General features: G+C 26.6%; 3 protein-coding genes and 1 long non-coding RNA gene across 8 annotated transcripts; 2 read left to right on the top strand and 2 right to left on the bottom strand.

Moving 5' to 3' along the window:
* Window positions 1-1,800: 1,800 nt before the first annotated feature.
* On the bottom strand, window positions 1,801-7,895 carry LOC141532343 (BTB/POZ domain-containing protein KCTD9). 3 transcript variants are annotated; one of them, XM_074250645.1, is made up of 7 exons: window positions 7,699-7,895; window positions 6,416-6,537; window positions 6,182-6,346; window positions 5,876-6,039; window positions 5,021-5,247; window positions 3,620-3,949; window positions 1,801-2,768 (listed from the first exon to the last, which is right to left on the bottom strand). In XM_074250645.1, exons 2-7 carry the CDS (start codon window positions 6,529-6,531, stop codon window positions 2,652-2,654), a joined length of 1,119 nt encoding a protein of 372 aa, XP_074106746.1. In that variant the 5' UTR covers window positions 6,532-6,537; window positions 7,699-7,895; the 3' UTR covers window positions 1,801-2,651. The 3 variants fall into 3 exon arrangements, with proteins under 3 accessions (XP_074106746.1, XP_074106745.1, XP_074106744.1); XM_074250644.1 differs by lacking the exon at window positions 7,699-7,895 and adding an exon at window positions 6,804-7,125 and having other exon boundaries at window positions 5,021-5,193; XM_074250643.1 differs by lacking the exon at window positions 7,699-7,895 and adding an exon at window positions 6,804-7,120.
* A 107-nt stretch (window positions 7,896-8,002) lies between these two features.
* On the top strand, window positions 8,003-10,909 carry Pop2 (CCR4-NOT transcription complex subunit Pop2). Of its 2 annotated transcripts, none has more exons than XM_074250648.1 (7): window positions 8,003-8,108; window positions 8,476-8,513; window positions 8,609-8,770; window positions 8,841-9,000; window positions 9,547-9,823; window positions 9,900-10,040; window positions 10,515-10,909. In XM_074250648.1, the coding sequence occupies exons 2-7, from the start codon at window positions 8,492-8,494 to the stop codon at window positions 10,641-10,643; spliced, it is 891 nt and encodes a 296-aa protein (XP_074106749.1). In that variant the 5' UTR covers window positions 8,003-8,108; window positions 8,476-8,491; the 3' UTR covers window positions 10,644-10,909. The 2 variants fall into 2 exon arrangements, with proteins under 2 accessions (XP_074106749.1, XP_074106747.1); XM_074250646.1 differs by having other exon boundaries at window positions 8,078-8,108; window positions 8,594-8,770.
* Window positions 10,910-10,984: 75 nt separating this feature from the next.
* On the top strand, window positions 10,985-21,405 carry Mesh (sushi domain containing 2 mesh). 2 transcript variants are annotated; one of them, XM_074250640.1, is made up of 16 exons: window positions 10,991-11,552; window positions 12,960-13,198; window positions 13,280-13,467; window positions 14,187-14,502; window positions 14,574-14,742; window positions 15,328-15,585; window positions 15,973-16,166; window positions 16,236-16,381; window positions 16,920-17,201; window positions 17,558-18,027; window positions 18,116-18,390; window positions 18,511-18,785; window positions 18,875-19,026; window positions 19,126-19,308; window positions 20,890-21,040; window positions 21,103-21,405. In XM_074250640.1, the coding sequence occupies exons 1-16, from the start codon at window positions 11,219-11,221 to the stop codon at window positions 21,200-21,202; spliced, it is 3,732 nt and encodes a 1,243-aa protein (XP_074106741.1). In that variant the 5' UTR covers window positions 10,991-11,218; the 3' UTR covers window positions 21,203-21,405. The 2 variants fall into 2 exon arrangements, with proteins under 2 accessions (XP_074106740.1, XP_074106741.1); XM_074250639.1 differs by lacking the exons at window positions 20,890-21,040; window positions 21,103-21,405 and adding an exon at window positions 19,845-20,865 and having other exon boundaries at window positions 10,985-11,552.
* Window positions 14,587-21,998, bottom strand: LOC141532345 (uncharacterized). Its single transcript, XR_012480077.1, has 3 exons — window positions 21,676-21,998; window positions 21,544-21,596; window positions 14,587-14,725 (listed from the first exon to the last, which is right to left on the bottom strand). It is a non-coding gene; the product is annotated as an uncharacterized LOC141532345 (long non-coding RNA).
* Window positions 21,999-22,112: the final 114 nt, after the last annotated feature.

Raw genomic sequence — 22,112 nt, 5'->3', positions numbered from 1 at the left:
TCACCGTTGTTAAAATCAATAAATAATTGTCAGTAATTAAATTATTTACTGTGTTACCTTTAAATCATTAAACTGATTTTGTAACGTTCCTCATAAATCTTTCTGTTGAAGTGCGAACGATATAAACTTTTTGTATTACAACCTGCTACTAAAGTTTTGATAGTTATGATTTTAAGTTTGGAGTTAACAACTAATTTACTGCTATTATTTAATCCTGAACTTTTAATATAAAAATTTAATTTTTTATAGCGCTCAATTACTCTGTTAAAAAATAATTAAAGCTACTAAATCAATAGCTTTCTATATTAAAAACTACTAGAATTCAAATTTGCGCGCGCAAGCGCGCGCTTGACTATAGATTTTGCATATATTTTCATGCTTATGATCAACAGATCAACAGATTCGGTAGAATCTGGCGCCAAGTTCCATTCTCAAACCAGACTACCGAGTGTGTATATACCGTAAGCAGAATCGTTTTTTGAGGTTACAAGTTTTTTTTCAAATTTAATTTGATTTTTTTTTTATATGATATTTTATAATAGTAGTTCATGCTTTTTATTACGCGTATTACTTGATTATTATCAATTATCTTTATAATTTCTATTTAAAATTATTAAAAATAATCAGCACAAACTATAGCGACCCAGATTTTTAGATTTTAACTTTTTTCTTATGTAAAAAGCGGACGGCCAGAGACTAAATAATATAACGATGCATGCTAATCTTATAATAGATGGGAAACTACAGTGAAAAAAAGATATTAACAGCTTGCAATTACACACGCCAGGCGGCGCAAGAATAACTTTTACATGAACTATAGCTTAAAGGGGATAGTTTGCCACCGGAAATGTATTAAATTAAAATTGTCAATTTTTATTATAATTACAAAAAAAACTGAAGTCCGAACAAAAACAGTTTCACTGTAAAAAAATCGTGCCAAGTCCACGTTCATAAGACTATTAAGAAAAAAAAATTTTATTTCTTTACAAAAAGATATAAAATAAAAAATTAAAAAATCCAAGTAACCGATATGGTTGTATATGATTATCGAAAATTAAAAAAAAATTTTTGTAAATTTAAAAATTAAAAGAAACAATTTTGGAACGTACTTGGTGTGCGTTATTGTGTACTTCAATTTTTTTGAAGTGTCCTAGTAAATACAATTTAGGAATTTCATAAAAAGTGAAATATTTCGTAACTACGCACATTCAACAATATTGTAATGCTATAGTAGCTATCCCCACTCAACCAACTATTAGAGAGTTACTAGAGCCATCTAGTAGATCGCTTTGGCAGGAATACAGTAGTTGGCTAAAATAGCTAAACCGGTGCGCTGGGAGAGCCATACGGGATTGCTGTCAGGGGTTAATGCCTCGTTCAAGTCTCAGATTCTGCGCGCAGTCTTGTTTGTTGACACATTTTATCACCTCCAAAATTAATGTAATTATTTACTAGCAACCTGTAATTCACATGCGACTGTCGAGAATTATGGATTATGATTAAAAAAAACTTTGGCTTATTAATTTTTTGTTCTTTCCAATAGATATATTAATAGTTTGGGTAGTTTTTAAATAAAGTTGAAAATAATTAGTGCAATGACAGGATCAAATCCGAATAATTTAATGAAAAATGTGGTGGCGCAAATTTATAGATCCAACAAGTTATTTAAAATTCCCCCAAAAAATTTCTTAAAAAATTGACCATCAAAAAATATATAAAACTTTGAAAATTTTTAAATTCTTGTGACAATTTTTTTTTAAATGGTCCATGAAAAATAAATAAGTATTATCAAAAACTTGTTAATTTAATATGTAATCTATTTAATAATTTTTAATTACTTATTCTTTTTTATTTATCCGTATAATTTTTCAATAATAATTAATAAAAGATTGAATCGATAGAATAATAAAATTTTTTGTTATTAAATATAAAATATAAAATATTTAAATCGTCTTGTCTGGTAAGAGGGCGCTGTTAGAAAAATGTTGGTTAGCGATTCTAGCCAACTAACAGATCGCTCCAGTAGCCCTAAAGTAGTGCTCTTGTAGAAATACACATTGCTACAGTAAGAATCTACGAGTAGGTATCTAATAGATAGCTTCAGTAACAATATTTTTTTTTTTTTCCGTGAGATTTTGAAAAAAATCGAAAATATTGCATTTAATTATTGCAATGTATCATTAATTTTTAAATTAATAAATTAGCCATAAAATATAATGGAGTAATAGTAATTTTCATATTTTCAATAGTAAATTTATTTACTAATTTATTTTTTATCATAAATTAAAATACTTATGTATGTAAATGTCTTACATAGTTGTTGTATAATAAAATCTAATATACTTGATGTTGACGCTACATCTATTTATAACGAAATAAAAAAATAATAACTATAAATATATATCATTATAAAAATAATTAAATATGCATTAATAAAAAAATAATAATTGTTGTGTAACACTCGGAGGAATTTACAAGCAAATTTTATAAGCAATGGACGATTTTTTGTTGACGTAGACCTACTTTTTTTTATAGAACACTTATAAGGCCGATTTTCATAATAAAAATAATCGGCATAGTAACTTTGCCAAATAAGAACCTAAAAAAGGTTTTTTATCTAATATAAAAGACTATCACAATCACATTTATTATCATCGCACTGTTTGGGACATGTGCAGTGGTGTTTGCATCAGTTCAAAGGCCGCATTCTTCCAATTCGCACCACGTAAATTTGCTTCGTGCAAATCTGAGCCGGATAGATCACAAGACTAAACAAAAGTAAGAATTTTTATTAGATTATTTTATTTTTGTTATTTATGTGAAGAAATATTCTCATTACTTAGCTGAAAAATTTTAATTTTTTTCAATGTTGCTGCAAAAAACTCTGAGCAAATTATATTTATTGCTAAAATTCATGGATCAAGTTCAATTTTGGTTTGTAACTTTAAAAAAAAATTTTTTAATTTCCCGCTAAAAATGCGGGAATGTTCTAGAAAGTTCTAAAAATTTTTTGAATAATGTAGAAAATTCTGAAATGAAGTAAAATTATTAAAATGATCTGGAATGTTCTAGAAAGTTTTAAGATGAGTGCAAACTATTGTAATCGATTGAGAATGTTCTAGAAAGTTCTAAAAATTTTTTAAATAATCTAGAAAGCTAAAAAATGATTACAAACTACTGCAATCGATTTAGAGTGTTCTAGAAAGTTCTTAAAAATTTTTGGATTTATCTAGAAAGTTCTAAAATGAACGAAAACTATTATAATCGATTTATAATGTTCTAGAAAGTTCTAAAAATTTCTGGAATGATCTAGAAAGCTAAAAAATGATTAAAAACTGCTGATATCGATTTAGAATGTTCTAGAAAGTTCTTAAAAATTGTTGGATTTATCTAGAAATTTCCGAAATATATAAAACTGTTTATATTGATCAGGAATGTTCTAAAGATTTCTAGAACATTCTAGAAAATTCTAAAATGAGTGTAAATTATTACAATTGATCTGGAATGTTCTAGAAAGTTCTAAAAAATTTCTGGATTGATCTAGAAAGTTCCGAAATGAGTAAAACTGTTCGTAATGAAAATATTTCAGTGATAAATAAAAAATATAAAATAAAAATACCTCTAGATCAGCTCCAGCCAGTACAGCCGATCTCAAATCACAATTTTTAAGTATTGCATTTTTCAAAGTAGCAACACGTAAATTAACAGCCGCCATATTACTACCTTCAAGATTGGCTCCTTTCAAATTAACACCCTCCATATTAGCTGAAAGCCCACCAGGATCCTCGAAATTGCAGGAATGTAAATTTGCCGCCTCTAAATTTGCACAGAGCATCTTCACACATACTAGTTGAGCATTCTCAAGATTTGCGAATGATAAGTCCGCCCGTTCTAGGCAACATCCTGACAGATTAGCACCGACTAAATTGCATCCTCGTAAATTTGCATACTGCAAATTTTACATTATTATGATGAGCGAAATTATTTTCATTCCAAGTTATGATGAAATTTGTTTTATCAATTTAATTAACTATTCTGTCATCATTGTAAATATTCGAATAAAATGTAATAGTTTTAGTATAAAATAAATAATAAAATTAATTATGCAAGCAAATTAAATATTTTATAGAGATATGAATACATTCTCGAGTCTTTTACAAATATTAAAACTTTTTCTCTCTCTTTCTCTTTTTTTTTTTTTTCCTATTTTCTGTATGGAAATTGAAAAATATTTATGTCATTGCATTATTTATGACCTCTCTTTTATCTTCTTCTCTCTCTTCCTGCTCTTTCATCTCGTCAACTTTGAATTAATTTAAAGCAAACTTAAATTTGTATTTCAAATTACTTGTCAACAAAAGCGTTACAAGTGGATTTTTAGATCAATATTATTAAAAAATAAAAAATTAAATAAACGAATAACAAAAAGATCATTCGCCATGATAAAATATTGCGATAAATATTAATCTATATTCACATTGAGAGAAAAAATTTATATTGAAAAAAATAAGCAATGTTGTAGTAAGAAATTAATTTGTTAAACATTTTCAAAATTTTTCTCACAGTAATTTTTTTGTTAGAAAAAAATTTTTAATTGATAACTTGAATTTTTAATTAAAATGGCTTTTTTCAAGAAATTTTTTTCTTCAGTGTGCACGGAAAGAACAAGATGACACTGGATATCATCCCAGATTATACTGGGTAGAAAAAAAAATTTCAGATAATAGCTAGTATAATCCAGATTATAATGAGTATAATCAAGATTACAATGAGTATAATCCAGATATCACCCAGTATAATTCAGATTATAATGAGTATAATCAAAATTCTAATGAGTATAATCCAGATTATAATGAGTATAATCTAGATTACAACGAGTATAATCCAGATATCACTCAGTATAATCTAGATTATATTAGCTACTATCTAAAAATATTATTCAAGAGCAAATTGTGAATAATAATATTTTAAATAAATATTTGGCTAAAATTTTAATAACAATTATAATAAAATGACTTACTTTAAAATTGATATTCCGTAAATCCAGTCGTGACAAATCAGCGCCTGCTAAATTAACACCTTGGAATCGTAATTCAGAAGAAGCTGGTGTCGACAAAATAGCTTTTAAAACATCACGCCGTGTCAACGCGTCGGTCCCTTTGCGTTTTTGTTTTTCAACTAGTGCCATTTCTTCTAAAGAATTAATAATACCGTCAATTCCAAAAAAGCGTGCTTCCTCAAGTACGCCTAAAATTTTTAGTATAATATCAGTTTCACAAATAGTTTATTCAATTTGTGTAAGATAATCATTGATCATTGATTTTTCAGGTTTTTGTTGATATTCTGCGAGTACTTCTGATCAAAACTAAATTATTCGAATCAAATTAGTGCTGTACAATTTGTTTGGCTAAACCGATCGTGAAGGGTAACCTGATTAATTAGTTAATCTGTCTAATTTAAACTTTATCGCTAGTTAGTCAGCTTAATTAGTTGAAAGTTAAACGATCAAGGTGGTATGGTAATAAAAGCAATATTTTAAGAAATCCTCGAAACTTTGAAGTCATTATTAATCATTAAATGCATAATACATATGCTGTTAAAATTTGAAGACGATTTACCGTACCTAACTTGAGAAAATTGCAATTGAAAATGACATTTTTTGTACTAAAAAATGTCAACATGTCAAAATTTTTTGTAAATTTTTTTTAATAAATTCTGAACAATTTTTATTCAAAAAAATTTTCCATATGGCCAATATTTTTGCCTTAATATCAAAAATTTGACATCATCAATTATTAATTGTTATTTTTAGTTAATATCAATAATCAATAATCATTAAATTAAAAAAAAAAAAAAAAAAAAATAGCAAACTAACCTGCAGCGCTGATATTATTATCTAAAATAAGTTGTCCATGACGTAAATAATTCAATATTGGTTCAAAATAAGCCGAACTGCGATCTATTAAAAAAGCGCCATTGCTATCTTGTTTACTTGGTGGTATTCTGAACTCACTACTGTCATCATTTTCCATAAACATCCTAGAATTATTATTCTATTAAGCATGATTAATACTTGCATTAATTTCTTGTGACATTAAAGTTAACAGTCACTTGAAAATTTTTTATTTTATTTAAATTATTTTTTATTTCTTATAAATTAATAAAAAAAAAATTTATTTACCGAGCTAACATACTCATTGGCTCCTTTTGTATTAATGTACTTTTAGTGGTGGTAAATAACTTGCCACCAACATTAAGTGTTATCCAATCATGATTTCTGGAAACTGAGTTGTTGTCCTTAGGAATAAATTCTTCTCCACATGACACGTACAGCACATCGTCATCTCTGTTAAAAAAATTATAAATAAATAAATAAAGAAAATGGTATTTAAGTGAATTAAATTATTATAAATACCTGATTAATTTAACGTCATCGACTTCTCCACCTTGTGGTGTAAATATCCGGCTGGCAGAGATATTAAATTTCTTACTCGCAGCTTTTAGTATTTCGTCAACTGAATGTGTCACCATAAATACCTCAAAAATAAATTACATTACATTATTTAAATGACATTGACTTTTAAATTAATAAAAAAAAAAAAAAAAATAATTAAAATTAACTTAGCAGTTGATAATTTTAAAAATTTTTGCAAAAAAAATTGACATTTAGAAATTTTAAAAAACTACAAATGCAATTTTTTAAAAATAATTTTTTGCCGCCAATTTATTTGTTAAAAAAAATTCAAAAAAATTACAGCTGACTTTAATGTCAGAAAAAATAAAGTTTTTAAAAGTTAAAATACCTTGCCATTCACATCTGTGCCATTTTTAAATAAAATAACTCTTTTCATAGCTACAGTTGAATAATTATCACAGTCACAATTAATAATCTGGACAATTGTCATTTAATTAATTTCCATTTTTTCATATCATTTAATATTCATAATTTATATTCTGAAATTATTATTCGAAGCACCAAGCTGGATATATCATAATCAGCAATAGTTTTGTTCATGTTGAACTACCGCTGTCGCCATATTGAATTCTGTTTCTGTATTATCGACGTCATTAATTTTTTTTCATAATTTAATTGCTATAAAATATGACATTTAATTTATCTGTCACTTGACAGTTTTTTAATTTTCTTTAACAAAAAAATTTATTCTGAAAAAATTAATTTTTAAAAATTGCACTTATAATTTTTCAAGGTTTTTTACAAATGAAGATTTTTTTTATTTTTTGTAATAATTAAAAAAAAAAAAAAATTCTTTAATTTATGATACTGAAGTTAGCTGACAGCTGTCAATTTTTAAAATTTTTATAGCAAATCGATAACACTAAAGTTAACCTAAAAATTTTTAGAATTTTTTTTTTTATTGAAAAATTATTATAAAAAAAATTAAAGAAAAAATTTCACAAGCAATTTTTTAAAAATATTTTTTTGTTCTAATTTAATTATTAAAAAAAAAATTAAAAATGTCGGCTAACTTTATTATTATAAATTTTTTTAACAAATCAATTACCATAAAAAAATGCTCCCAAAAATTTTCACTTGTAATTTTTATTAACTTTCACATGTGAAACTTTATAATATTTTTTTTATAATAATTAAATTGCTATAAAATTCTAAAAAAATTTTCAGTGTTATTAAAATTTTTAGATATCAGCTAACTTAATTTTCATAAAAGTTTCTCATACCTGTTAACGTCCGTGTCATTTAATCCCAAGATATTTGATGACATTAAAGTTAGCTGTCACTTGACAATTTTTTAATTTTCTTTAACAAAAAAATTATTTAAAAAAAATTGCATTTTTAATTTATTAAAATTTATACAAGTTTATTTTTTTTGCAACAATTTATTTGTTAAAAAAAATTAAAACAGTGAAGTGACAGCTAACTTTAACGTCATAGATATTTGAAAGAACTGCCATTTTTTCAAGATGGCGCCAACCGCTCAGCGCCTGAAACTGGTATTTGCTGCCACCTAGCGTGTACTGAGAAAACTAAGTTTAACTCTGCTCCCACCACCACTGGAAGATTTTTATATGATTATGTTTGTACATAGATATTAAAAATCGTTGGTAATAATTGCTAACCTCCGATGAAGGTAAATATATTATATTTATCTAATTTATTTACAAATAAATAAATAAATAAACTCTTAAAATTGAACTACTCGTCATAATATTTAAAAAAATATTTACCGCGAATTTTTTTTTTTTAATAATTCCAAGTGGTGTTTAACAAATGTTATTTATGAAAACAATTGTGTTGTAGTGTACCGAAACTCATTCATTTTTTTTCGAATATTTATTATTTACATTAACAATACTATGCACGTCAACAATTTTATTAATATTGTTTACTGTGAATTATTTTACGAATAAAAAAAATTGGCGCGTCAGCGCAAACATGTCATTTTAATTAAAATATTTGTTTATAAATAAATAATTATAAATTTGTTTAATTTACAGCAAAAAATAATTTCAAATGGTTAGAAAAAGTTCAGGTGGTAAGTTTTTAGTAATTATTAATTACAAATTATTTATTTAATAGTTTTTAAATAAATAACTTCTTATATAATTAACAAAGGAGGTAATTCTGTAGTTAAGGGCGGAGGGACGATGCCCACAAATGAAGAGTGTGGAATCCGTGATGTCTGGGGACACAATCTCGAAGAAGAGTTTCGTACAATTCGCCAGGTCGTTCAACAATATCCCTATGTTGCAATGGACACTGAGTTTCCAGGCGTTGTCGCTCGGCCGATAGGTAAAATTATTTATTTATGTCAAAATAATTAAAAAACTTACTCATGACATGCTTTCATTTTTTTTAACAGGTGAATTCAGAACAAGTGCTGATTATCAGTATCAATTACTCCGGTGCAATGTCGATTTATTGCGGATTATTCAACTAGGTCTCACATTTTTAAACGAATCAGGTAATACACCGGGAGGTGGTTACACAACTTGGCAATTTAATTTTAAATTTAATCTGCAGTAAGTTTTAGATTTATTTATTTATATTATAGTACGGAAGTTAGCTGACAACCCCGAATTTTTTCTACTTCAATGGGTGATTCTCTGTAAGGACATCTTAAATCTGTAGATTGTGATTAATCAATTAAGTAACACTGATAAAAAAAATATCTTGATTCAAGAAAAATATTCTTGCTCTAAAAAAATTATTTTGAAGAGAACTACACGGAAAGAACAAGATTACACTGGATGACATCCCAGATTATACTCAGTGACATTTGTAGTGAAAAGAAATTTCAGATAGTAACTAGTATAATCTTGTATTATAATCAATATAATCTTGGATTATAATCAGTATAATCTTGGATTGTAGTCAGTATAATATTGGATTATAATCAATATAATCTTGGATTATATTGATTATAATCCAAGATTATACCCAGTGATATATGTAATTTTATTGGTATAAATTTTTTTTTTTTAATTTCTGTCAGTTAACTTCAATATCTTCTTTATATTATATAATTAATGAGCTATTTATTTTTAATAATGAATTAATATTCCCAGAGAAGATATGTACGCTCAAGACAGTATAGACATGTTACAAAACAGTGGGATTCAATTTAAAAAACATGAAGAAGAGGGTATTGATCCACTGGAATTTGCAGAATTGTTGATGACTTCAGGGATTGTCTTGATGGATGACATTAAATGGCTCTCATTTCATTCAGGTTACGATTTTGGCTATTTATTAAAACTACTTACTGACCAAAATTTACCACAAGAAGAGAGTGAATTTTTTGAGCTACTCAGGATATATTTTCCAACAATTTATGATGTTAAAGTAAATATTCACATTTTTAAGTGTGTTAATTTTTTGCTATATGTTAATAATTATTTTATTTTGTTATTAATTTTAGTATCTCATGAAATCGTGTAAAAACTTGAAAGGAGGATTGCAAGAAGTTGCTGAGCAGTTAGAACTACAACGAGTTGGTCCTCAACATCAAGCAGGTTCTGATTCACTTTTAACTGGAATGGTATTCTTCAAAATGCGTGAGGTAACTTTTTTTTTTTTTTTTTTTTTTTTTTAAATAAAAAAATAAAAAATATTCTTGGAAAAAATTTAATTTTTTTAAATTAAAATTAAAAATTTTAGAAAGAATTTAAATTTTAAGAAATTTTTAAGTGGATTGAAATCAAACAGAAAAATTCAAAGAATAAATTTTTATAAAAAATTTATTTAAAAATTATTGTAAAAAATAAATATGAGCATAATTTTTTTCTCTATTAAAATATTTTGCGACGAAATTATTATAGTTTGTAAATTAAAATTAGAAAAAAAAAGGAAAAATCTTCCAATAAATTTACAAAATATTTATTTTGTTCATTATATCTTAACTGTTTAATATTTAGAGCCTTTACCGTATCTATTTTTTTCTCAATGAATTTGTCTTAGAGAACGTAACTCAGAATTCCTAAAAAAGTATTTTTATCTTATTTACTTAATACCCAACCACCATAAATTTTTTCAGATGTTCTTTGAAGATAATATCGACGATGCTAAATACTGCGGACATCTATACGGCCTGGGCACGTCATTTGTAGTAAATGGAACTGGTGGTTATCTCGAGAGTAACGGGGACAATTCTTCATCATCATAAGTTATAAATAATCAGTAATAATCTACCCAAAAAAATTCTGTTACGTGGGTGTTAATTATTTGGCACATAGCTTCCCAAAAAAAAAAAAAAAATTATAAGCAAAATAATAACTTGGAAAAATCCAGTAATAGTGAAGAAAAAAAAATACTATTCGAATTAGTCTCATCAAAATATTTTTTCCTCACAATTCATCTTTACCATAATTAAACTAAAATAATCAATCGTGTTTTCTATTTAGAAAGATAATAAATATTAATAGCCAAATATTTATTTAATAATTTTTTTTATTAATTTATTAATTTATATTTTTTTTTTTTTTTTTTTTTAGAATAACTATAAAATATTTGTGTACATCAAAAGGCGAGTAAAAAGTAGGTCGAAAGGGCTCTACAATACATCTTAAACTCACAATTAAATAAAACAAAAAAAAAAGTGTAAAGATATGAAGATAAGCGTACGTTATCACAGGATAGTGTGATATCATTAGTTATCATCCGTACCTGTTGGTTCAGTTTAGTATAACCGATTCTTCGCCTCGGAGCGTTTTAAAATAAAATTATAAATAGTGATTAATAATGGGAAAAAAAAAAATATTGTTAGTTATAGTATTAAATATAAGTTTTAATTTTAAATTTATAATTGCTGCTAATGAAAGCGATTTAAGGTCATTGGAAGGTAATTCTGATTGGCTTGCTAACCTCGATTTATTTCCTTACGAAAAAATAGGTGAGAATAAAAACGCTGAAGCAAGATCTGAGTTATTAGATCTTGAACCGGGAATTGAAGATCATAAGGATGATGCACAAACAGAAGTTAATTCAGCCAGTGGAGATAAAAAAAATGATTTTGATATCTTGGTGATGAAAGACTTAAATCGAACGGATAAAGTTGAAAAATATGTCAATTATGGTGAGTAATTTTTGCTATCACTGGGCGTGACCATTTTATCATTTTATTTATTAAATAAAAAAATTTTAGCATGAAAAAATTTATTTTTTCTTTTGTGGGTAAAATGTTGATGATAATTAATTGAACGTTTTTTTGGCAGTCGATAAAAAAAAAACATTTGATATTTTTACTGTCCATTTTTTTATCATTTGTTTATTTATATTCAGTACACAGAAAAAGAAGATGACACTGGATATCATCCCAGATTATGCTCAGTGATATCTATGGTGAAAAAAATTTTTAGATAGTTGCTAAAAAAATTCAGATTATACTCATTATAATCTGGATTATACTCATTATAATCTGGATTATACTCATTATAATCCCGATTATACTAGCTACTGGCGTGTAAAAGAAAAAAATTTTTTTTTCGCCATTCAACTTAGAACTGTTCAAAACGTAAAGATTTGTCAAAAAAAATTTTTCGACGTACTAATGCCAAAAGGGCATATCTCAAAACATACGCCCTTTTAGCTTTAGAAAAAGTTTAGCCTAAAGCCAAAAGAGCGTATAAAAAAACTTTCAATTTTGCTCTGAAATATAAAATTTAACTCTAAAAAATAAATCCAGATCATTTAATATTATTTTCAATTAAAATTATAAACAGAATTCGTATTAAAATTGTAATAAGGTAAAAGACCCAGTTATTGACATTGGCCTAGTTGTTTGACACTTGCAATTTTATTCTAATTAAAAAAATCAAATGTTCTGAAAAAACCAATTTTCTTAAAATTTATAATTCAAAAATTATATTTATTAATTTATTAGAGTTGATTTGTTTTTTTTTAATTAAAATAAAATTGCAAGTGTCAATAACTGGGTCTTTTACCTTAATGACCTTTAAAAATACCTATTTGTAATTTAATAATCAATATATATTTTAAATTCTGCAGCAAAATTAGTAACATATAAATGACAATTCAAAGCAATCGGCAAAAAAAATTATGCGCCCTTTTGGCTTTAGGTCACTAAATTTTCAATTTCCTAAAGCTAAAAGGGCGTATAAGTTAAAACATTTTTTAATTTAAAAAAAATTTTTTAATTCCTAAATTTAAAAAAGCGCATAATTGAAAACGTACGTCCTTTTAATTAATTAATTTAAAAAAATCTATGCGCCCTTTTACCTTTTGGCACTTCAAATCATGAATGAAATTAATCGAATACATAACATACAGGTGTGATTAAATAGTAACACCAAAGTTATTGTGAAATACAATTTTAACGCTGATTATATTTTACCTTATCTTTGTATTATCAGTTACTCACTCGTATGAATCGAGGAATGATTCACGGTGACGATTTATTCTCAACTAGATAATTTTTAATTGCCATTTATTCACCATTTTAATTATTTATTAAATTACACAGATTCAGACGATCCAGAAGCTAACAGATATGCGCCGTCTCCAGAATTTTCTGTTAATAATTATGTTATGACCGAAGCTAGATGGAAAAAAATAAGATCTGAATTTATGTACTGGTACTTTGACAAAGGCGGAGACAACAATAATGGTGATCTTCAAATTGATATATATTCTTCAACGCAAATTCATAAAAATTTCAATTTTCAATTACCATTTTATGGGTTTCGATATAATTACACATTTGTTAGTATTTTATAATTATTTTTTTTTATTAACACTTGAAAGAAGAAACTATATGCTACATTGCTTCGTTTATTCATCTAGCTTTCAATGAATGGATATTTGGGGTTCAGTGATGCTCCAGAACACTACACTTATCCCTTGAATTTTCCAATAAAGGACTGGCCGAAGAAAAATGATCCGGCGTTTATCGGGATTTTTTTCAGTAAATGCAGGATTGGAACGCTACGACCTACTGATTATGATCAACGTAGACCCGGTGTTTACTTTAGGTAACTGTTTAGTTTTTAATACTGTGCTTAGAAAAATGAGGTCATTGTTTAGTTTCACTCTTCCGGTTTCTATTCAAGTTTTTTTTTTCTCATTTTTTTTTGATTGCGGAGTATTTATGAGTGTGATTGGAAAAGTTATGAAAAGCAAGTTTTTTAATTGAAAAAATTTTATAAGTACTTACATTGAGGAAAAGAATTTATTTTGAAAAAAATTTTTCTTTATGGCAATTTTATAAAAATTTTATTATAAATTTAGGACAATTTTATGACAATTTCTGGACACTTTTATGAATTTTAGGATACTTTTATGATAATTTTTTGACACTTATGACAACTTTAGAATTTTTTTATGACAATTTTAGAACAATTTCAGAACAATAAATAAATAAATTTTTAGGAATTTTATGATAATTTTAGTGACAATTTTATGACAATTTTATGAATTTTATGATACTTTTATGACAATTTCAAGCGCTTGAAAATTTTATCAATGCGTCAACTTCTTACAATTGAAGAATAACTTGATAGAAATTTTTATTAAAAAATGTCAATTTTTTTTTTAATTTTTTTTTTTTTATCAATAAACCAAAAAACTTATTTCTTCCCTGAATTTACCTGAGTGCTTGATTTTTTTTCAAAGATTAAGGAAAAAAAAATCCTTAAAAAATAAACTTATTTCCTAAAATTAAAAAATAATACTGACTTATCAATAATTTTAGACAAGAAAGAGATTTACAAAAACGTACAGACCAATTCGGTGTAGAGTTACGTGAGCGAGTAAAATGGGACATCCGGGAGGGTGTTGTGGGTTCAGATTCCTTTGATCCAAAGCATGCAGTGATCGTAACATGGAAAAACATGTCTTTTGCCGGGGGTATCGATAACTCTCTCTACAAAACCAATACCTTTCAATTAGTCCTCGCGACTGATGAAGTTTACACATACGCTATGTTTAACTACTTGGATTTGTCCTGGACGACACACACAGAAGCCGGCGGAGATACAACTGGCGGTGAGGGTGGAACACCCGCCTTCGTGAGTTTACCATAAGATTAATTAATTTTTAAATTTAATGCCCGCAAAAAATAGTGCAATTATTATTTCAGATTGGTTTCAACGCTGGAAATGGTACTCAAGCTTACGAGTACAAGCCGTATTCTCAGATGTCTACTTTGAGAGATCTAACAAGCCGTGGGTGGGCTAATGGCTTTAAAGGTCGTCACATTTTTCGGATTGATGAAAAAATTATGCTTGGTACCTGTAATAAAGATATTGGTACGTTAATATTCAATAAAATTAATGCAATTTAGATGAAGAAATTTTTTATCTTCAATCAAGAAGAAAATTATAAAAATTAAGATTTTTTTTTTTGACTTCAAATTGACTTCAAAAAATTTATTTCTTCCGCTAAGAAATAAAATTCAAAATTTCAAACAAATTAAATTTTTATTGCAAGATTGTCGATTTTTTCAATGAAATTTTTTTTTTTTCAGTATCCAAGCTTATTAAAGTAAATTTTATCTTCAATTAAGACGGAAAAAAAATAAAAATTCCACATTAAGAAAAAAAATTTTTTGCTGAAAAAAATTAGCAATGAAAAATTTTATTTCTTAGCTGAAGAAATAAAAAATTTTTTCACAAGTTTTCTTTTTAAAATGATTTTTTTTCTAAATTAAAATAAAATTTTTAATGTAAAAATTTTTTATTTCTTCGCTGAAGAAATAAAATTTTCAGAACTTTTTAACAAATTAATTTTTTATAAAATTGTTAATTTTTTTTTTTCAAAATAAATTTTTTTTCTCCAAATCTTTTCTATCCAATTAAGTTTACAATAAAAAATGCAATTATTTCTTCTTTCAGCTGGTCCACACTTACCTTTAGTTTTTGCTCCTGAAAGTGGAAATATGCTGGGTGGTACTGTTGTAAACATAACAGGCCCTTGTTTTGAAAAAACCGACAAAGTTCGCTGTCTATTTGACACAGTAGACGTCATGGGTACTGTCATCGATATAAACCGCGCTATATGTGTTCAGCCTTTTGTTAAAGCCGAAGGATATATTAGATTTGCCGTAGCTGTTAATAGTGGAACATTTGATTGGAAAGGAAAATATTTCATAGGTAAATTTTTAAAAGTATATTTTTATAATTTTTATTTTTTAATTTTACACAAGACGAGAAATTTATGTTTGAAAAAAATTTAGGAATTTTTTTTCTTCTTTAATTTTTTGGCTGAGTGTGTTGTGAGAAATTTTATGCACTTGTTAAATTATATTATCTGTTTTTTTATATAAAAAAAAAAAAATAAAAAAAAAAATTTTTTTTTTCAAATTTGAAATTAATTTTGATCAAAATTTTTTGGAATTTAAAATTTGTGATTTCTTCCTTTAATTTAAAAAATTTTTCACCTTTTTTAATGCGTAGAAATTTTGAAAAAAATTTTTTTTTCAAATTTGATTAAAATTTTTTGGAATTTAAAATTTTTGGATTTTTAATTTTTTTTTAAAGAAACACCTGCAACAGCAACAGAGAAAATATTTTTTCAAACCCGAGCTGTGCACGAACGTGATCCTCGAGAAATTAAAATAACATGGAACGCTTACAATTTGACAAGTAATTTAAATGCTGAAGTACAAATATCTATTTGGGGATATCGTGAGACAACAATCCGCTCTGAATTTGAATACATCGATACTCTAGAGGTTTGTTTATAATTTTTTAATTTTTAACTCAGAGTAAAATGAAGCTTGAGTGAATATTTATTTTTTCAGAGAGGAACTACAAATACCGGAGAGTATATTATAATTCCAGCGTCATACCGCAATCGTGAAACGCCGGCTCAATTAGACATGCAGTTTGGGTTCATCCAAATAAATTTAACAAACCCAAAGGAATATTATGGCTTGGAATTAACACCGTAAGTGTAATTGAATTTTTTTATTAAATTAATTTTTTTTTTTTTTTTTTTTTTAATTTAAAGTGGGAATAAATATACTCGTGTTAATTTTATATTAAAAATTTTAAATGAGACATCTATAAGAAAATGTTAATTATAACACGTATTTAATCATTTATAAAGTTAAATGCAGAATGTATTCTAATTATTTATTCCCAACAATATTCATGTCAGTGACTGATAGCTATTATAGAAAACTTCGAGCTGCACAATTAAAAATAATGAGCATGAAAAATTGTTACTGCTAAATTCAAATCAATAACGCTTTAAAGTTTCTTCTGGGATGATAAACTTATCTATGAAATTAGAGTAGAAAATATAAAATAAGAATAATATTTATTATTAGCCGATTATTTTTAAATTCATTTTTTCTTAGGTTGAGTAAAAAAATTTTTTTAAAATCCTAAAAACAATTTTTGATATTTTTTTTTTTTTTTGGAAAATTTACCAAAAAAATTTTTTAGATTAATTTTTAAAAAAGTAAAAATTTTATTTTTAGACAATTATGGAGTAAGCCAATTCCCCTGGCATGGTATTTCGGTCCGCAATGGGAACGTACCTATGGCACTAAATGGCCCCAAGAACTCTGTAATGAGTGGATAAAAAATGATCGATACCTGAAAAATTTTGCCGCTGAAGTATCTCTGTGTCCTTGTAAATTAGAGCATGCTCTTTACGATAAAGGCCGTTTTTTACCAGACTTGGACTGCGACAAAGATTCGAATCCCGAATGTTTCTACAATTACGGAGCGATACACTGCGTTAAAACAGGAACACCAAAGTAATTTTATAATAAATAATTTTAAAATAACAAAAGATTTTAATCTCAGTATAATCTTGGATTATACTCAGTATAATTCAGATTATATTTAGTATAATTTTGGATTATAGTCAATATAATCTTGAATTATATTTTGTATAATCTTGAATTATAGTCGGTATAATCTTGGATTATATTTAGTATAATCTTGAATTATACTCAGTGTAATCTTGGATTATAGTCAGTATAATCTTTGATTATACTCAGTGTAATCTTGGATTATAGTCAATATAATCTTGGATTATATTAGTTACTATAAAGAGTTTTTTATACGCACTTTTGGCATTAGTAACGCGATATATAATTTAATTCAACAGCTTAGAAGGTTCAGAGCAGCAATGTTGTTATGACAAAAATGAGTTCTTAATGTTATCATACGACCAGCAATGGGGATCAAAGCCGCAACGTTCCCATAATCTTGGATATTTACCGTGGAATGAAGCCAACAAAGTACCAAGTCTTTCACACTGGTATCATGATGTTGTGCCTATGTACACTTGTTGTTTGTGGCAAGAAGAACAAGCAGTGGGCTGTGAAACATTGCGATTCGAGAGAAGACCATCTCAAGATTGTATTGCCTATCAATCACCTGCAGTCGCTGCGGTCTTTGGTGATCCTCATATTGTAACCTTTGACAACGTCGCCTACACCTTTAACGGGAAAGGAGAGTTTGTTCTTGTACGGGTTAATAATGAAAAAGATAAATTAGATATACAAGGACGCTTCGAACAAGTTGGCAATAATTTTTATGGGGAAGTCCGCGGTACACAATTGACTTCAATTACAGGTAATTTATTTTATTTTTATAAATCAATTTTATTTATAATGTTTAATATTTGGAGCCTTTACCCTAATTATTATTAATTTGTTTTTAGCCAAAGGTAATGACACTGTGACAATAGAAGTGCGTGTCCGACCACCCGTAGCACAATGGCGTTACCGCCTGGATGTTTTTGCTGATAGAAAGCGTATTTATTTTGACAGACATTCGTTAAAATTCCAACACTTCCACGGTGTTGTTGTTTACACTCCGACGTATATTTTAAATCAAAGTGAAGTTATAATTATGTTTGATACGGGTGTTGGTATTGAAGTTGTTGAAAATCAGGGATTTATGTCTGCACGTGTTTATTTGCCTTGGACATACATGGTAAGAATTTTTTTATTTTTTATTTTTTATTTAACTAAACATAAAGAAAAATTTCTTGGCTTAAGAATTAAGTAAAATTTTTTTTCTGTGTAATTATTTATTTACGAATTTAATTCACAGAATAAAACACGTGGATTGTTTGGAAACTGGAGCAATGATATTCTGGATGAATTTACATTGCCAGACGGCCGACAAGTACCGTATGGTAATTTAGACAACTTTGAAACGGTACATAAAGATTTTGCGATCAATTGGATTCTTGAAGATAAAATAGATCCTCTGAAAGGAAATTCATTGTTCGTACGTGAATTTGGGCGTACCGCTAGTTATTTTTCAAACCGCACATTTGTTCCCGAGTGGAGACGCCGCCCAGAAGATTTTCTACCCGCAAATCGGTATTTTTAAACTTTCAAATTAATTTTTCATTAACTTATTGTTGATCAATAAAATACCGAATAATAATGCAAGTGCTTGATATTTTTAGATCAGTTGATGTAGACCGCGCACGAGAATTATGCGGTGACTCTTATCAGTGTCAATATGATTATGCTATTACACTTAATAGAGATCTTGCACATTTCACTAAAAATTATCATGATACTTTGACACAAATCAAAGCGATTAATTCCGGACGTAGTAAGTTTTATTTTTGTTTAGACACCAAATATATCTTCTGCAAATTGCTATTGATCTGAATGTCTTAAAGCCTTCAATGATTAATGGATTTATTTTTAGCTATTTCTTGCGGAGTACTTGAAACACCGAGATTTGGACGTAAAAGTAATTTCTTATTTATACCCGGTACTAAAGTTACATTTGAATGCAATCAAGATTTTGTGCTGATAGGCGATCAAAGGCGTACATGCATGCCAGACGGGCACTGGGATATTCCTGAGTACGGTTACACTGAGTGTCTTCGTAAGTATTTCATTTTATTAAATATAAATAAATTATATGCTAAAAGCCGAATTATTGAAACTCCTTGCAAGCCAATTTAAATTATTTCATTATAAATCAATGGCTAATTATTTGAGTATTCATTTAAATCGACAATATCAATAATAACTGATAACTAATGAAAAGATGAATTAATATACACAGTAAAAAATTTTGCGTCATTGCATCAAAAAATTTTGTGTTAAATATTTAACACTTTTGTGTATAAATTTAACATTTATTGTATTAAATATTTAACACTTTCATATGTAAATTGAACATTTATTGTAATAAATCAACACAATAAAGTGTTAAATTAACACATAAAAGTGTTAAATATTTAACACAAAATTTTTTGACGCATTGACACAAAATTTTTTACTGTGTATCGCATGTAAAAAGGTAAAAGGGCGCACTAAAAAAATTTTTAATCGATAAAAAAAATTATGCGCCCTTTTACCTTTTGGCAAACAATGTAGAAAATAAATAAAAAAAAAAAAAAAACGTAAAACATATAGGTCAGATCGAGTATTCACAACGATCAGCGTGGACGACGATGGGTATCATAAGCGCGGTATTAATTCCAGCCATAGCTTTAATGGCCGCAGTATTCGTTTGCCTTAAAAAAAATTCAAACCAAGGAAGTTCTACGAAATCGTGGCGTTTTTCCGAACGATCTGCACTTGATAATGACTCATTTACGCGATCAGTGATACCACGTGATAGGCCAATTTCACCGGTTACACTGACTAGTGACTCGAGTACAATTACTAACACAAGTGCATGGAAACGCAGAAGTTATGACAGGGTTTATCACACACACGAACCATTACCTAATAGACCCGACATTGAATTTGAAGACAAAGATTGGGACCTTAAAGAACCTAGTTTAGTTAGTGGTGAAGATTCCACAGATAATAGAAAAACTGCCAGTCCTAGTAAAGAGAGCGATGTTTAAAAATACATCTCTACACTGATAAAAAATGACTTGATACTGAGTACAATCCAAGATTATACTTAGTATAATCCAAGATTATACTTAATATAATCCAATATTATACTGAGTATAATCCAAGATTATACTGATTATAATAAAAGATTATACTGATTATAATACAAGATTATACTGAGTACAATCCAAATTCTACCTTCGAAATATGTAAAAATAATTTTTTTAAAGTTACGGACCAGAATGACCCTTTGAGCTTTTTTTTACTCTGTGGAATAGAAATGTTTGTAATAATTTTGTATTCCTAATAATATTATAAATTTAATTGTACTTTTTTTTGTAATTGATTTTTTAATAATAAAGAAAATTTTTTATATTTAAATACAATTATATGCTACGGAAATTTTCTATTCCACAAAGTAGAGTATTATTGATAAATTAATGGAAATTAATGACAAAAAAAAAAATAAATAAAAAATATTGTGGTTAATTATTGTGGAATGGAAATTTCTTAATGCATTTGTGAAATTTTCATTCCCTTCTTAAATAGATTGTACTTAGATATTATAGGTAGCAGTTATAAATGAATAATATTAATGAATATTATGCAATAGGTCACCAGGAATATAGTTCACGACAAGCTGGTGTTACGACTGGTATAATATTAGGTTGTTTAATTCCGATTATAATGGTAATAATTTGTGTTGCGTTCAGAGCTTTGCAAAGTCGGAGGAAAGAACGCGAATCACAAGAATCACAGATGAGGTATTTTTAAATATTATAATTTTTCAATTATTATTTTTTTTTTATTTAATAATTTGTTATAGATCACGTACTACTGAGTTACAGAGGATAAGGAAAATTGATGATGATATTAATGAATCATCGACGACCCCAACAGAAATTAGAGCAACAGAAATTAATTAAATATCACTTGGGACTTTGATACATATTTAGCTTTTATAACTCCTATACAATCTAGATGAATAATTAAGCTTGGTAATTAAAATTTTAAAACTTAATTATTCAAAACTTTTAAAATATTTTATTAAGTAATTGTTTAGTAAAAGAAATATAATTTGTAAGTATAGAAAATCAGCTTATAATTTATTTTTCACTGTAATTTTTTATTATTGTATCTATTTTTTTTTTTTTTTTTTTTATTAAATATAATTAATTTTTTTATTTATATTTAATAATTTTATTTTATAACTTTTTTATAATAAATTTATTAGTAAAAATAATTTAAAAAATTAATTTTTATTTACCTTGTTTATTTTTTTTCAATTGTTGTTTTGTAATAATTTTTTCAATAATTTGTCTTGAAGAAAAAAAAAAAAAAAACTGAGTCAAAAAATAATAAAAAACAAAATTCTAACCAAAAAAAATTAAAAACTTACTTAACCGACGTCTAAAAAATTTATAATTATTTTTTATTAAAATTTTTGTACAAAATATTAAAAAAAAAAAAATTTAATTGTAAAACTTTAAGTGTAATTTTTAACATTTTTTTTGTTCCAATTTATTAAATAAAAAACAATCCCTTCAATAAAAATACATAAAAGTGTGAAGTTAGTCGAAACTCGCAAAAAAATGGGACCTGATTCCTTATTGGTTAAAATTAAGGCGCGCGCGCAGCGCGCTATTCAAATTTCTAGTTATGAAAATAAATTTAACAAATATTTAATAATTTTTTTTTTTAAATAAATTATGTCAAAAAAATTATAACACCGAAATTTTTTGAAATTTTATAGAAATTAAATTATTAAAAAATTAATAAAAATTACAAGTGAAAATTTTTAGAAGTATTTTTTTATTGTAATTAATTCGTTAAAAA

The sequence above is a fragment of the Cotesia typhae genome, unplaced genomic scaffold (assembly GCF_013202065.1).
Source record: "Cotesia typhae breed Kobodo isofemale line unplaced genomic scaffold, CoteBio_Ctyphae contig_59, whole genome shotgun sequence".
In the NCBI taxonomy this organism is placed as follows: Eukaryota; Metazoa; Arthropoda; class Insecta; order Hymenoptera; family Braconidae; genus Cotesia; species Cotesia typhae.
The sequence above is the reverse complement of the archived record's forward strand: the minus strand, read 5'-3'. Positions and strand labels throughout refer to the sequence as shown.

Coding starts and splice junctions, on each gene's coding strand:
- Pop2 (XM_074250646.1), top strand. CDS start 8,492: ATGGTTAGAAAAAGTTCAGGTG. Junction 8,514..8,593: donor GGTTAGAAAAAGTTCAGGTG/GTAAGTTTTTAG, acceptor TAATTAACAAAG/GAGGTAATTCTGTAGTTAAG. Junction 8,771..8,840: donor CGTTGTCGCTCGGCCGATAG/GTAAAATTATTT, acceptor TTTTTTTAACAG/GTGAATTCAGAACAAGTGCT.
- LOC141532343 (XM_074250643.1), bottom strand. CDS start 6,905: ATGACAATTGTCCAGATTATTAATTGTGACTGTGATAATTATTCAACT. Junction 5,248..5,875: donor TAATAATATCAGCGCTGCAG/GTTAGTTTGCTA, acceptor TAAAAATTTTAG/GCGTACTTGAGGAAGCACGC. Junction 3,950..5,020: donor TACGGAATATCAATTTTAAA/GTAAGTCATTTT, acceptor TAAAATTTGCAG/TATGCAAATTTACGAGGATG.
- Mesh (XM_074250639.1), top strand. CDS start 11,219: ATGGGAAAAAAAAAAATATTGTTAGTTATAGTATTAAATATAAGTTTT. Junction 14,503..14,573: donor AGGGTGGAACACCCGCCTTC/GTGAGTTTACCA, acceptor TTATTATTTCAG/ATTGGTTTCAACGCTGGAAA. Junction 15,586..15,972: donor GAAAGGAAAATATTTCATAG/GTAAATTTTTAA, acceptor TTTTTTTTAAAG/AAACACCTGCAACAGCAACA.